The sequence below is a fragment of the Scomber japonicus genome, chromosome 21 (genome assembly GCF_027409825.1).
Source record: "Scomber japonicus isolate fScoJap1 chromosome 21, fScoJap1.pri, whole genome shotgun sequence".
Classification (NCBI taxonomy): Eukaryota; Metazoa; Chordata; class Actinopteri; order Scombriformes; family Scombridae; genus Scomber; species Scomber japonicus.
Window position 1 is genome coordinate 8,009,582 of NC_070598.1, and position 16,148 is coordinate 8,025,729.

General features: G+C 43.1%; 1 protein-coding gene across 1 annotated transcript; it reads left to right on the forward strand.

Moving 5' to 3' along the window:
• Window positions 1-2,908: 2,908 nt before the first annotated feature.
• ptchd1 (patched domain containing 1) lies at window positions 2,909-14,535 on the forward strand. The gene is made up of 6 exons (XM_053342550.1): window positions 2,909-3,256; window positions 6,254-6,512; window positions 6,549-6,968; window positions 11,099-11,517; window positions 11,698-11,826; window positions 13,435-14,535. The coding sequence occupies exons 1-6, from the start codon at window positions 2,909-2,911 to the stop codon at window positions 14,533-14,535; spliced, it is 2,676 nt and encodes an 891-aa protein (XP_053198525.1).
• Window positions 14,536-16,148: the final 1,613 nt, after the last annotated feature.

Sequence of the window (16,148 nt, forward strand, 5' to 3'; positions counted from 1 at the left end):
CCTCCACACCGTAAGCAGATTGGGAGACAGCAGGTGTGTGTTTTGTGTGTGTGTGTGTGTGTCTGTGTGTGTGTGCGTGTGAGAGAGAGAGAGAGAGAGGGAGGGATGGATGGAGAAAGTGTGTGTGTGTGTGTGTGTGTGTGTACGTGTGTGTGTGTGTGTGAGAGTGAGTGAGAGAGAGAGAGAGGGAGGGATAGATGGATGGATGGAAAAGTGTGTGTGTGTGTGTGTGTGTGTGTGTGTGTGTGTGTACGTGTGTGTGTTTGTGTGTATGTATATGTGTATTTTGGGGGAAGGGTGGCATCACCATCACCATGGGAACCAGAGCTTGTAAAAAAGAAAGTAATTTGTCTGGTTTCTGTGGCAACGTGCTACACAACAGCAAACCAATCCTTAGAGCTGCTTCAGGCATCTGCAAGGACACTTAATACTGTATGTATTTAACTGTGTGAGCAAAATCAAAAGTTGCACTGGTCACATGATGAAACTGAATAAAATGTGCATTTTTTTATGCTGGAGGAGGTGAACAGTTGGTCATAATGCTCCTGACAACAGATTTCATGTATACACTCACACTGACTATTATGAAAAATATTTATAATTATTTTTTAATCACTTTTCTGGATTTTAAAAGATAAGACTGGTAATTTTCTATATTTTTCTTAATGTCAACACATAAGGGTAGAGCCAAACCAACAATCTACTTACAACTATTGTGTGTATATTTTTCTCTGTTCTGTAGACCTCAGCTGTTGTCCAAAAATGATCAAAAACACCTCAGTGACCCACATGCTGTGACATGTTCCTTTATCTATGACTATAGTTTAGAAATGGCTCCAAAGACCAATAACAGCGATCACGTTTTGAGTCTTTTGAGAGTAGTTCTGTGTAACTGAGCGTGTGTGTGTGTGTGTGTATTTGGTTCTATTAACAGCTTTGCTAGTTTGCTGTGCTACTTATCACAACATTTCAACTTTATACTAAAGTTAAGTATGATGTCAAATAAAGTAGTACAAAGGTTGTGATATATAGTGCAACAAGAACCACGTTCCTGCACGTGCTCACATACAACTACTCTCTGAGGACTGAAAACTTAATCACAGTTATTAGTCATTGGAGGCGTTTCTACAAACAATTGTAGCTGTAATCTTCTTGGTGAAGGAACATGTCACCCAGTGCAGCATGCGGTTCATTGAAATGTGCACATGGAGGTCTACAGCACAGAGGAATAAGATACATCACACTCACAATACTTGTCATGGCCGGATATGGGCAATCTGGGCAAGTGCTCAGGGGCCTTTGAGCAGACAGGGGCCCTCAAAGATGGGAGAACAAAAAAATCTCTACAGAAATATGACACAAGTATGGTCACTGTCAAAAACCTAGCATGTCCAAAACAAAATATGTGAGATAAATGTGAGTTAAAATATGTGTTACAAGGTTTCCACCTAACAGCAGTGTTATCCAATCAGTATAAAAAGTTGCTTGAGGGACATGGGCTTCAATGCCTGAGGGGCCCCTGGAGGTACTTATGGTACACAGCCATGATACCTGTTAGATCAATTCATTGCTGGTTTGACTCTGAGCATGTGATTTATTGACACTAAGAAAAATGCAGAAAATTGCCAGCATTATCCTTTAAATCAGCCATTTATGAATATCACAGTAGGGGCCATAAGATCATTAATATAGGCTAGAATATTACAGAGTCACTTAAAATTCACCAATTATAAAAAATCTAAGATAATCATCATATCTCAATCTCTTTGTCACACATACACACATTGCCAGTCTCTCGCGGTGGAATGACTGTTTGTTTTTCTGCATTGTAGCGGCGCGGAGCGGGGAGAGGCGGGGCAGAAAAGGGGGCTCAATGCGGGTCGTGAGCCGTGAGGGCGGTGCAAAAGAGAAGGTAGAGAGAGGGAGAGAGAGCAAGGGAGAGAGAGAGAGAGAGAGCTGAAAGCCGGTAATTAGTGACGTGCCTGCTTACAGTAGAGCAGTCAGTCGCTGGGAGAGCGGCCTGGTGGCAGATGATGAGGGGATTTGCCAAAACACCGGGGCGATGAGGAGAGGAGGGGACGGAAGACAGAAAGCTTTCTGCCGCAGAGGAAACCCAGATTAGGCTGATTTGACAAGCATCTCAACCGGCATCCCCGGGTGCGTACACAGAGCGTCACCTATCCTGCGACTTCCCACCTTCCTATCCACCCACCCACCCACCTAACGACCACCCATCAGGTTGTGTGATGACTTGGTGATGTAGGGCGGAGCTGGACGCACGGACAGACGACTGGACCCTGGTGTGAATGCGCTTGTATAGATGGTCACCGTTATCATCGGATCGGTCTCCCAGTTCCCCTCTTTAGGTATGTACATCCTTCAGCTTCAGTTTAGCGCAACTATTGTGTGTCTTCTCTGCAACCTGTCCGAGTGCACAAACAGAACTACTGAAATCACAGGCAGTTTCAAGGGGAGGCTCTAAGTCTAACGGTAACTACTTTGGTTCTGCGATTTTTTTCTGTTGCGCACAGAGTCAAGTAGCTTGCAGAAGGCATTGAACGCAGTAGGGTTGTGGCTACTAAATGTAAAGTAGGCTATCAATATGCTTTCTAACTGCAGAGCGGAGAAATGCTGCCTCATTTATCAGCTTTCTGTCCTTTGTGCTATTCCAGCGGATGAGAGAACCCCAGGGAAAGGAGCGCCTTTGTGACCGGCGCAGGGTTGGATTCTCCCCGGCTGGTGACCTCCTGCTCCGGCGGCCAAATCCTCCCATCACCCGGCGTCACCTCTCCTCCCCAAGTCTGAGAAGGACGGCGCCCACCGATGCGTCCGGCAACCCCTGATGCTCAGCAGTGCTCCGGGGCTTTCCGGTCGGTGGGAGAGGCTCGAGCCGCGGCCGCGCGCTAGGATGCTGCGCCAGGTGTTGCACGCGGGCCTGAGGACCTCGTTCCACGCGCTGGGCCGGTTCGTTGCGAGCCACCCGGTGTTCTTCGCCTCGGGCCCCGTGCTCCTTTCCATCCTGCTCGGGGCAAGCTTCAGTCGGTACCGCGTGGAGGAGGACGTGGAGAGCATGCTCGCACCCAAACACAGCCTGGCCAAGATAGAGGGCAACCTGGTGGACAGCCTGTTCCCCGTCAACCGCTCCAAACACGCGCTCTACTCCGACCTGCAGACGCCGGGCCGCTACGGGCGCGTAATCGTCACTACCCGAAAAGGGAGCGTGCTGGACCCGGTTCATCTGGACACCATACTTCAGGTATTCACGCACACACACCATATGGACACATTTCCAAACATTTTCTATAATAGCGTCAAAGAACATTGCCCCTGACAAATAAAGTCATAAATACAAAGAAATGCACTTTATCTAAGTGCTTCAAGTGATATCAACAGTAAAAAAAGAGTACATTCAAGTAAATGAATGAAAATAAAGATATACCTACATAACCTTTATGAGAGAGCCCACCAAGACATCATTATTGGCCATGACTTGAACATTATGGAACACTCTAATGAGAGCTTTGAGAGGAACAATTTTAAGTTCATGAACATTCACAAACTCACACACAGAGTGACAGCATTTGGTAAAAATGACTCATAAGCATGGACATAGGTACATGAGACTAAAAATGTAACTGATAGCTCCACACATACTAAACAGTCACCTCTTTCATTTATGAATGAATGAAGGCCAAACTATGTCATGTACCTCTTCTAAGTTTATAAGGTGTTTCTTGGTCAGCTAATGTAAAAGTTTTGATTTAAATTATAAAGTAAAAACTACAGCTTTTGTTGTTGGGTCATGCATTTGTTTAGGAAAGGTCACATTGGGCCGACAGCTGCTACTGTATGTGCGTTCCACTGTCCTATGGCATAACACAGACTACAATCCCCTTTGTACACTTCAGCTTCAGTGCCCTTTACTTTTTGCAATGCATCTGCAGAATCCACCTTTAACAGCAAATCAACTACCTAGTTTCAGAAACACGTATGCACACACAGAGGTCAATATCTGCATGCCAGCGCACATATGCAGCCTGTCTTCCTCCCCATTCTCAGTGATTGATAGTAATTTATTGGAACAACACAGTCCCATTTCAAATAACCCCCACGACCCCTGTAGTTATGAGGGAGAGCATGTCAATTACAAAGCGGAGTCAGCTGGAGCTCGGAGGCCTCTGTCTCTAAGTTGGTTATTCCTAAATGGATTTATGAATATTAGTTTGACACCCCTGGAGCAATTAGCCAAATGATTTCATGAAGTTATGAGGTTGTAATCAGAGCATACTGGCTAATAAGCCTAAGATCCCCATTGTGCCGGCTGTGCATGTTTGTATATGCCCTGTCCACACATGTTTCTGTGTGTGCGTGCGTGCGTGTGTGTATTACTTTCTCAAAGATGGTTATTGCGACCCATTTTCCTGATACCAAGAACACTGTATTGGTCCATAGAGGACTGCCACAGTTAGACACAGGCTAGTTTAGCACTGTGCACCATTTACCGCGACCATTTGTGAGAGAGAAACAGGTTAGCCCATGCATAAAAGATACTGTTGTGAAAGCCAGTGTTACATAATGTTACACTGCTACACATCATTTGTTGTTTTCCTTTTCTTTTTTTTTTATTATCTTCGCTCGCTCCTAGCTGTTTTGTTTACCTCTCCTTCAGGTTCTGAGATTCTACATTTCCCACAATGTCTTATACCAATCCCCTGAGGATGGATGTAAACTTGTAGCATGCAGTAGGCTGTGTGTGAATGGAGAAAGTCATAACAGTCAAAGCCAGAGCGAGAACTAAACACATTTCCACTTGCAAAAAGAGTCAGATGTGAGTCATACCCATTGACTGCATTGTATTCCTATCTATTTAAGCTTCTGTAAATAAACTAGTAACTCTGTCAGATAAATTGGTGAATTCCAAAGCAAAGTATCTAACTATCTGAAGTTGGCCTCAGATGTTTCATAGTGATGATTTTCTTGGCCTTATAAGACCTTTTGTAGCAGCTGTTAAGGTCCCATTGGAACCAGTTATCCACCAAGAAATGGGAAATGCCACCAAACAATGACTCAGGGGCCCAGAAGTGCAAGACGAGGTGGGAATCTGCAAGTTTTTCTTTAACTCTCTCAACAAGAAATCACATCTGAATATTAACTTATAACTGCAATTTAATGTTAAGAGTAGGGCTGTTACATTAAAGCCTTTGCCATACAAATTAGGTCCTTTTAAACCGATCAATAATAATATACAGAAGTAAACAGAAGTGACCCTTTCAGTTATAATCAGCTGCTTTATAGATTTAATATAAATTCAATATGTATGTTATATGGTAAAATAGTTGCTGATTATTCGGCCTATAAATTCAAATCAATAATCTGAGCCACCGAGGTCTGCATACCAGGGCTGCAACTAACAATTATTTTCATCATCAATAAATCTGTCAATTCTTTTCTGGATTAATCAATTAGTTGTTTTGTCTATAAAATATCAGAACAATAATGAAAAATGTTAATCACTGTCCTTGAATGTGTTGTTTTGTCCACAAGCCAAAGATATTTGGTTTACTATAGAAACTGAACTATACTATACTATACTATATGATATATATACTATACTAAATGATACTAAAAAACTGAAAATATTCACATTTGAGAAGCTGGAATCAGAGAATCTGGATATTTCTTTCTTCTGGATATCTTTTCACCGCCCTCACACACAAACACACACACTCACACACACACACACACACACACACACACACACACACACACACACACACACACACACACACACACACACACACCCTCCCTCTCTTAAGTCAATGCACCATTCTGAGGTGGGAGACAGCTCTGCCCATGTACGCGGTGGCAGAGACTGGCATCAGGCCTGTTGCTAAGTAACCAGCTCTGTGGATGCTGGCACTGTTGTCCTCTTGCCATACAAACGGAGGATGATTCTGAGACCACTATTGCAGAGTAAAATACAAACACACAGATGCACTACCCCACGCTCTTCTTTGTCTTATTCACATAGACATGCAGCTGAGAAGTGGAGGCTCACCAAGTAGCCGAATGAGTCTAACACACTTTGATTTGCAGAAACTTTGCTAGAACTTTGATCAAACTTTTGTTGCTCTTGCCACAGTTTTTTTTTTGGAAAACTGGGCCACTGGGAAGCTAACTTAATACACTTCTCTCTTTGTGTGTGTGTTTGTGTATGTGTGTGTGTATTTGTGTGTGTTTTGTCTGCACGTAGCTCCACAGGCGGATCTACCAGATGCAGGTGACAGTCCCGGCGACAGGCTTTAACAGCTTCAACTACTCCTTCTCCTACCTCTGTCTCCCCGATGACAAGAACATCTGCATAATCGATGACATCATCCGTGCCATGGAGGAGATCCAGTCAGCTCGGGCCTCCAACCGCTCCGTCCCAATCCTGCGGTACCCGATCACGCAGCTGGCAGACGGGCGACAGGCGTACATTGGTCATCAGCTGGGTGGCGTGCAGGGCTGGGGTCCCAGCGGGGTCATGCGTGGTCCGGGGTCAGGAGCCAGAGGAGAGGGTGTACGTTCTGCCAGGGCATTGCAGCTCACCTACTACCTCCAAGCCCGTGGCGGCTTGATGGACCGGGTGGCCAGCCAATGGGAAAAGGCCTTTTGTGCTGAGTTACAACACTTTGTAGCGTTGCACCCTAAACTGGAGCTGTACCCCTCTGCATCTTCTTCTTTGAGGACAGACTTCCAGTTCTCATCAGTTCTGGCACGCCGCCCGCTATTAGCCAGCTTGGGGGTGTGTGGCGTGCTGGCTGTCCTCTGCTGCTCTATGAGGGACTGTGTGAGGTCCAAACCCTGGTTGGGACTATTGGCTTTGTTGTCAATCACACTGTCAGGTCTCACTGCTGCTGGGATCCTCAACCTGACCGGAGCCACCTACAACTCCACATACCTGGGCATCCCTTTCGTCATGCTCGGTAGGTTTATTTTTACCTTATCTCTGTCTCTGTCCATGCTGCCATCCTCACATTTGTCTGGAACTGGCCTTTTCAGGAAATTTCAGAACACTTTTACAGTAGCTGGCACTTTTTGAGTAAGTTATACCGCAGTTGTCAAGCACAGTGAAGCCTCGGAAACAACAATGGTGGATAAAAGCACAGAGAAATCAAAGCCAGGTGAAGCTAATGCACATCAGGAGGAAGGAGGGAAGGAGGGAAGGAGGGAGGCGCGGTGAATGCTTCCAATGCTTTTATATTGCAGACTTCCTGCGTTCACCGTTCTGTTTTTTGTGTACCTGTGATGGGTTTTGCAGGTGCCAGCTTCAGGCTGAATGCCATTTCAAAGTAGACAGAACATCAAAATGCCTGACAGGTGATTGGGCATGAACTTAAGTTACTGAAGGGAGGGTGGGGTGGGCGGTGAGGGGTGAGGGGTGAGGGGTGGTGAAGGCTGTAACAACACATTTTGTGACTGGGAGCAGGAGAACTAAAACTAAAGCTTCACATAAAACAAGTCGGAGGTCTTGAAATGGAGTCTGGCAGGAACAAATCAGAGCTAGTTCCAGAGGATTTCATATGATTTTGCAAATGATAAACTGAATAGAAAGGATATTTTTCAGGAGTCAGGAGGCTTCAAAAAGATTGGGGGCGCTGCATCAGATATATTTTTGTAATTTTCTAAAACTGACAATTCCAAAACAATTGTCCAGATGTGGAGGTGAGAAAATATACATGATCTGAACTTACTATTGAACACTATTAATTACAAGTGGATGATAAAAAAGAAACCCAAAAAATAACCAAGACATCAGATTGTTGACTACTTCACTACTTAAACCATCCTTTCATCCATCCACTTCCCAAACAACTTATACTGTAATGGGTTGTAGGCTAAGTTCTGGATTTTGCCATGATTGCAGACTTTATGAGTGCTTTTCTGAGAAGTCTGGACTACAAGCGCCTGTCTATATCCCCTATTCATCAAGCCCACAAGTGGCCAAAAATGCACTTTCTACAGACTTCCAGAGTCCAATACCTGGGGCAGAACTCACCTGACTTTATTTGGAGAATTCACCATCTGATAAATGATACAATATTTATGATCAAAGTCCTTTTTATGCCCAAATAGTTTTGGAATAAACTTTGTTTCTAGGAATTTCAGTTAAAGTCTTCCTCCACTTCTTTTTTTTTCTTGATTTAGTTTATATGTCCCAGAGTGAAAAATATATGAACGGGTTAAGAAACCATTTCTGCTTTTAAAGCTACAGTGACAGTTTCAGTAGTTTAAATGTGATTGATACGCAGCGGCTCGTTTGTGGAATAGGGATGATAAAGCATGAGTATTTGCGTGTGTTGTATTCAGTGCTAAGTTAAGTTAGTAAAATCATTTGTTTGTGACAGAGACAAAAAGAAAGGATAAAGACTACAGTAAATGAAAAATGACTAGGAGCAAAATGAAAATGCATGCCATATGTGTGAAGGCGTACAGGTGGTTTATCTTGTCTGTGTGCACACTGGATACTGTAGGGGGTATTGTGCGTAAGCAGTCATGCACACATGTAGTCTATACCTTACTCTGTAATGTGGAGGAGGAAAGGCTGCTGTTAGGCTTAAAATAACAGCGGAGAGAATAGAGAAGACAGGGGAATAGAGACAGAGCTCTATGAAATATCACTCCGAATGGGGAGCTGAGATAAAGATTCTCAGAGCTGAAAATGAAGTTAAACTGTAGTTAGAAGGAAGGAAGGCAGGAGGTTTTTTGTTAGGATGCAAGTGGGCAGATTTAAAAAAAAGAAAGTGGGAGGACGTGTGAGGAGAGAAAAAAATATGTGGCTGTACAGTACGGAAGGAGAAAGAGAGCATGGGAGTGTATGTGTGTGTATAGGGTGGGGGTGTCGAATATAAATATAAAAATCTCTAAGACACTGTAACATAGGGCTTCACAAAAGACAACTGATGGTGGAAATTGTCGCCTGTTATATCAATCCATTTTTAACAGGGGGGTGTTGTTTTGTACAAAAGGACTGATTTGTAGTTATGGTACAAATTTAAACATATTTCATTCATCTGTGCATTCATTTACTCACAGCAATGTCCATTTTCAAAAGATCCAGCAGTTTTTAAGGCAGTGATGCTTTCAAAGAACTGATCAAAATGTGTCATTGATGATCATGTACAGAAAACAAACAGTCAGTCACATTCTTACTCTGGTTGATTGATGGCTGATTCATTTAAATAATATTTTTTCTTACGTTAGCCACTTTTTAAGGCCACATTTCTTTATATTTTATTTTTATTAAAAACTAGCCTAGAGCTGAAACAATTGGTCAATTAGCCAACTGTAATGAATGTTAAATATTTAGATAGTCAAATAATTATTTTAGTCAAATTTGCAGCAAAAATACCAAACTTTCACTATCAGATGCAATTATTTGATATTTTTGTTCGTCATATATGAAAATAAATGTGATATCTGGGGTTTTGGAGTTTTAGTAGAATAAAGCAACACTTTGGAATAGATTAATTTGGGTTTTGGGAAATCGTGACAGCATTTTTCAGTTTTTTCCTGATATATTTATATAATTAAGGATTATTGGATAAAACTAGCCTTAGTGTTTGCATGTCTGTGTGTGTAAATCTGAGCAAAATGATTAAATGGAGAATTTTCAGTATGTGAAATCCTCTTCATGACACAACAGAATCAAGGGACTGTGATGGTTCTGGCTATGAATACATCCTTACCTTGTGTTTTTCTCATATCTCAGTGCCTGAATATGTGTATTTGTGTGTCCATGAGTGCACATTCAGGCTTCGGTAAATGTCTAAGTCCTTGGGCTACAGCCTTTCTTTCTACTCTCATCTTCTCTCTCTGCAACATTAACCTCTGCACCTCTCTCTCTGTTATTCACTCTCTAATTCCCTCTCTTTCAAATATGCACACACACGCACACATACACACACACACTACATATCAACAGCTCCCACGCATTAAGTGTCGGTATGTTATGCCTTTGCAGAAGTGCTAAGTGTTTCGCCATGGTGAGGTCACTGGAGAAAGAGAGAGAGAGAGATGGGGGAAGTTGGTGGGGTGAGGAGGACATTTTTGTGTCACTAGTGACTCACTGGAGCCATGGCAACCATGGAAGAGAAAACCATTAAAAACCATCTGCTGCATGTGCATAAACATGTTTGAGCATGCATTCTGTATGAGACTGGACATGCACATGCAGGTGGTGCACTCAGTCACCTCAAATGGACACTGATGTGTATTACTGAATAAACCACAAAAATATCACTTTAAATGTTTTCTGACACCTGCTTTGAAGCTATAAAATCATTTAGAAAGCATGCTTCATTTTGTGTATCTGCAGGGTTATTCTTAATGACTTTCTCATGGTTTTAAAATCAGTTTCAATTAGTTATTTTGTGTATTGTGATCTATAAAAGTTGTACTCTCTGGATGCAGTGCAATCCGCTTTCTCAACTGGAGTCTTTAATGTCACAAGGAAACTGCATTTCTATAGTGTCTTACATCTGTCATCTCACATATTTGCTGTTCACTCAGGATTGAGATGTGACTGCACAACACCACGCTGGCTGAATTATTACATTTCTTTGTGCAACATGCTGATTCCTCAGAATGAATAAAGTGAAGCCACCGGGGTGCAATCAAAGAATCCTAAGAAAAAGGAGAACAGGGGGTTGAAAATTAGCAAGTTTTATGGTACAGTGACTGTAGGAATTATTTTGTTTTCGAAGAACTCCGCTTTTGCCTCCTAGACAAGTTGAGGGATGACTATTGGAGTCTCTGTGTGCAGTTTGGATATGTTGAACAGTGAGATTAGCATAATTTAGCTTGTGCAGTCACTCTAACAAAACTTAACTCTGTGATTTAAGCATTTATAAATCACTGCTAAAATAAGATTATATTTTACCATTTGGTTTCTGTTTACATACGCCCACAAGCACACTGAACAGCCATGCAGCCTCAGACATAAGAATTCCCAAGTTGGTTCGATACAAATCCCGTAAAATAAAACTAGCTGTTTAAGGTTTCATCCACAATCTAATGTACGGTACTATAAATCCTTTCTATTTCTGTCTACCAGGTCACGGACTCTTTGGTTCCTTCGAGATGCTGTCATCGTGGAGGAGAACACGGGAGGACCAGCACGTGAAAGAGCGAGTGGCGAGTGTTTTTGAGGATGTTATGCTGCGATTCTCCGGCTCCACTATGCTCCACCTGATGACCCTGGGCCTGGCTGCCTCACCGCTCACAAACATGGAGGCTGTCCGACTCTTCTGCCGCACCGCCGCTTTGGCAGTCACCATCAGCTACGTTTACATGCTGTCCTTCTACAGTTCCTGTTTGGTGTTCACCGGATACTTAGAGACTGGATACAGACATGGCTGCTTTTGCCGGAGAGTTCCCAAACCGGACCGGCTGGACTCTAAACCGGCCTGGTACAGGTGTCTAATGTACACACGTTATCAGGACGAAACACAGACAACCAACACGTCGCACCCGGTCGGTCACAATCACGCTCACACACCAAACCCTAACTTAACTCACACACATACGCACACACACCCGCACACAGCAAACAACCCTGACGTGCATGGACACGCACATGTGGCTAACTCCACACACTCACATCCACTCCCTCATGCACACCCGACGACGGCTACCACGGACCCTCATCCTCAGGACTCTCACCTGCTGCTGGGGTGTATGAGACGTTGCTATGGAGACTGGATCACTAACACCTATGTCAAACCCTTTGTGGTTCTGCTGTATCTGGTTTACATCTCCTTTGGATTGATGGGCTTTCTGCAGGTGAGGCACAGACACCACTGACTGCATATAAATATGGACGTGATGACAGCTCCTCAAAAGTGAAGCCAAAACATATTGAATACCTGCCTGGTAGCTGGCTGCAGTATAGGTCATAAATCCCGCCCCTTCTATATTAGCGAGTGGGACAAACTAAAAAATCGAAGTACAGTTTATCATTTTAAGTCATTCTAATCATGCTGATGTTTGTCCAAGTCTTCATTTTTTCTGATAATCTGTTTTCAATAGGTCCTTTGTTATATATAAAAAAGGTATGTGACGACATGATTGACAGATGCAACAGCCACTCTCAAACCTCCGTAATGCGGCAGGACAGCCTGACTCTACGGCACAGATTCTGGCTCCAAATGACGTCACACAGGCAAGATGGCAGCTCCTGGAAAGGAGATGTTTTGGCTTCACGTTTGCAAAGCAGTAGGGAGTGGAGACATGTCGTCCATATTTATATACAGTCAATGACACACACACACACACACACACACACACACACACTACAGCAAAGATGACTAGAGGGTATCCATGTGATGTCGCACACTCAGCAACTGCCATCACGCCTTCACACGAAGAACAAAAAAAAGTAAAACACTACTGAAGTGTTAAAAGCTGTTATGCAATCACTGCAATTACCGACCATGCTGACAGCTAAACTAAGAAGAAGCTACATGAAGTGAATACTTTCTGAAGCCCCCAAGAATATCAGCTTTACTGCTCATTTTCTGCAGCTTAAACTCGTGTGACGGTTTAATTAAAGGATGTGTGTGTATGCATGGTCGGTCATTAGAAACAGATAAAATTAATTATTCTAACATTTATTATTGTTATAATGCAACTGCCACCACCTTGTTAGTACAGTATTATACTCACAGATGACAAACTGCAGCATTGCTTCATTGTAGACTATGGATTTGATTTTCTAAGCTATATTTAAAATGTAATTATGACCCACCTTCGAAGTGTGACTTTTTTGGGATAATTCGGTTGGACAAAAGGCCATTTGTGAACATACCTTAACGGGCTGTGTAACATTTACTAATAAAGCCCACAATTTTCTGTTTATGTATCTTCAAGAGTCTTTATAGCTGCAGGTCCATGAATATAAAATCTAAAAAACCTTACATTTGGCACGAAAAACTGCATCAACTATTGCATTTCGAAATATCATTTGTGAAATGACCATTAGACTGTACGATATTTCGATGCAGACTCATTGATTGACAGATATTTATTTGTATTGTAGCTCCTGCAGTTAAAAAGGATCGATAACTATGATTTTCTTTCACTGCTTTCACTTCAAAATGTTGCTTTTACTTTAGCTCCATATTTGGGTCATGAGGTTCAATATCTGTCCATATTTCCACAGAGTAGATCACTGAATATCTGCTACATCCTACAGATTGTTGTCTTATAAGATATTTGTTTGTTTTCCTTTCAGTTGTTCTTATTCATAGCTGTACAAGTTTTCTGGTCACTAAATGTTGTGTGGAGAGATGCTATTGCTCACCTTCTTTATGATTCAATTGTCTTTACATTGCAGACACACACATACACACACAGTTTAATCTGTGACAAATATCATCCTCTGTTTGACAGGTGACCCAAGGTTCTGACCCCAGTGCGCTGGTTGCCATGGATACAGCGACAGTATTGTATACTCGTGCCCAGCAGCGTTACTTCAGCTCATACTCTCCTGTCATTGGATTCTACATTTATGAAAGTGCCCCCTACTGGAATGCCACAGTACAGCGGGACCTGCTGGAATACGCCAAAGGCTTCCAGCGAATCAGCTGGCTAGAAGCCTACCTGAACTACCTATCAGAACACAACCAGTCCACCAGCCAACCGCGGGAAAACTTCACCCACACGCTGCGCCACTCCTTCCTCCGCGAGCCACAGTTTGCCCACTTTGCAGATGACATCATATTTGCAGAGCGTGGGCAGGGTGAGGAGCCCGACGTGGCGGCGTCCCGCATATTTCTGGTCGCCAAGACGACTGAGAACAAGCGCGAGGAGATGTCAGTGCTGCTGGACACGCTGCGACGCCTGTCACTGACTTCACGAGTCCGCTTCTTAATCTTCAACCCCTCCTTTGTCTACCTGGACCGCTACGCTGCAGCGGTCAGCTCCCCGCTCAGACACTCACTGCTGGCGGTGCTCTTCCTGTTGGGTCTGTCCTCTCTGGCTGTGGTGGAGCCGCTGGTCTCTGTGTGGCTGGGCCTCACCCTGCTGTCTGTCCAGTTCGGGGTGCTGGGTTTCATGACTTTATGGGGCGTGGAGCTGGACTGCATGTCTGTTTTATGTCTGATCTCAGCCCTGGGACACTCGGCAGACTGCAGTGGGCCCCTCCTTTGCGGCTTCGCATCAGGTCGGGGTGAAAGCAGGACTCGCTGGGTGAGAGTGGCCCTGGAGAGACATGGGGTGCCCTCTCTACAGACGCTCATCTGCTACAGCGCGGCTCTGGTGCCTGTGGGCTCCGTACACTCCAACCTCACACACACACTCTTTCGCTGCCTCACCCTCACGGCCGGCTGCTCGGCCCTGCACACACTGGCGTTCCTGCCCACCCTCCTCACCTTCCTGCCCCCTTCGAAGAGCCGGGGCCACCGGCCTGGAGGAGAGGGGCAGAGACAGGAAGTGGAGTGCGTGGAGATGAACGACAGCACAAGAGTGGTAGACCAGATCACTACTGTCTGAGCATGGGGTGATGTTGTTTGTTCAGCTCTTCGGTTGCCATGGTGACTACTGGCTAGGAATTGGTTCATTGTAGTCTGAGCAGCCACTGTGCATGCTGCAGACGAGCATGCTGATACTTATGACGAGAGGGAGAAAAAGAGAGTGTAACAGAGAGAAATATAGCAAGAAAAATAGAGGGGGTATGTGAGGGGAACACATTTAAACAAGTAAAGGAAGAGTAGGAAACTAGTAAGGACAAGGAGAGAGAAATATGGATATCCAATAAAGAGTATCCATGGTACCCTGCTTGTTGCTAGTGCGTCGTGGCATGTGAATGAGCTCTTTCCCAAACAGCCAACTAGGAATGGAGGATCAGCTGAGGTCAGGTCCTGGATGTGACGTTATTAAAGAGGAGTGCCACACTTTTCACGTCTCCAAAATTTTGCTTTAGATCCGATCACATTGTTTGGCTACTGCTATCTGTTTGCCATATCAAGTTGCACAAATACAGCTACAATGACATGAGGCAATCATCTGTATGACTTGAGTATTTCTACTTTAATGCTGGACAAATAAAGTCAAATAAAAAAAACAAAACATGGTCTAAGGCGATGATTATTCTCTCTATTATTTGATTAATTGTTTCATCTGTAAAATGTCTGAAAATAGTGAAAATAATCTTAATGATTCAAAGAAGATCAAATAAATAATTAAATCCTCACATTTGAGCAACATTTGTGTAACATTTTAGCTTGAAAAATTACTAAAATTATTATTTTAATATTAAAATGGATCAACCAATTGAGTTATTGGTCATGGCTATGGCTCTACTTGAGTCTGTAACTCAAATATGAGTCAAAAGTTGCACAAAAATTCATTTTATCCATTCAAACACACAAAGCTCAAAGGTGTCAAATTGATTTTTAATGCATGTCGAAAGATCTAAAGGGCGACATGATCAGAATCAGAACGCTATCAGGTCTACAAGATAGAAAAGTAAATTAAAAGTACGAGTGCGATGACTTTGATTCAAACCGTGATATCAGGGTCAACTGTATGTCTTGAGTGCAAGTTCTATTTTTCAAATGTATTTCTTCACAGTTAAAAGCTGGTTGTGAGTCTGAATTATTGCTTTAAAGGTTAGGAGAAGTTCACATGGATTTCAAAGATGGTTTTGGTTTCATCTGCTGACGTGATGTCTGAGATTTCCCACATTCAGTGGAAATTAACAGATTTTTTTCACAGTGCTTAAATTATTCTCTTTCCAGAAAAACTAACATAGCATAGTGAAAACTTGAAAGGGAGTTATTGGCCATTTGCATTCATTGCTTTGACCACAATGCTACCAAACACAGGATGAATCTTTGAGTTCTGTTTTCTCAGTTGTGTTTCTTGACACTGACAGTGCTCACATGGTTTTCTCCCTCCCTTCTTGAGTCAGAAAGGTGGCTGAGTACTGTATGGACCTGACATTTTTTTTTACCCTAGTTTTGCCTGGTTTGAGTCACTCTCAAAGCCAGAGAGTTTTGTACAATAATTCAATAAAATATAAAATAAAACAATCTGACAACAGAAATATGTGAAATTAGACATCAATTGTGCATTTTTGTTAAGTAGAAGAAACAGCATGTAAT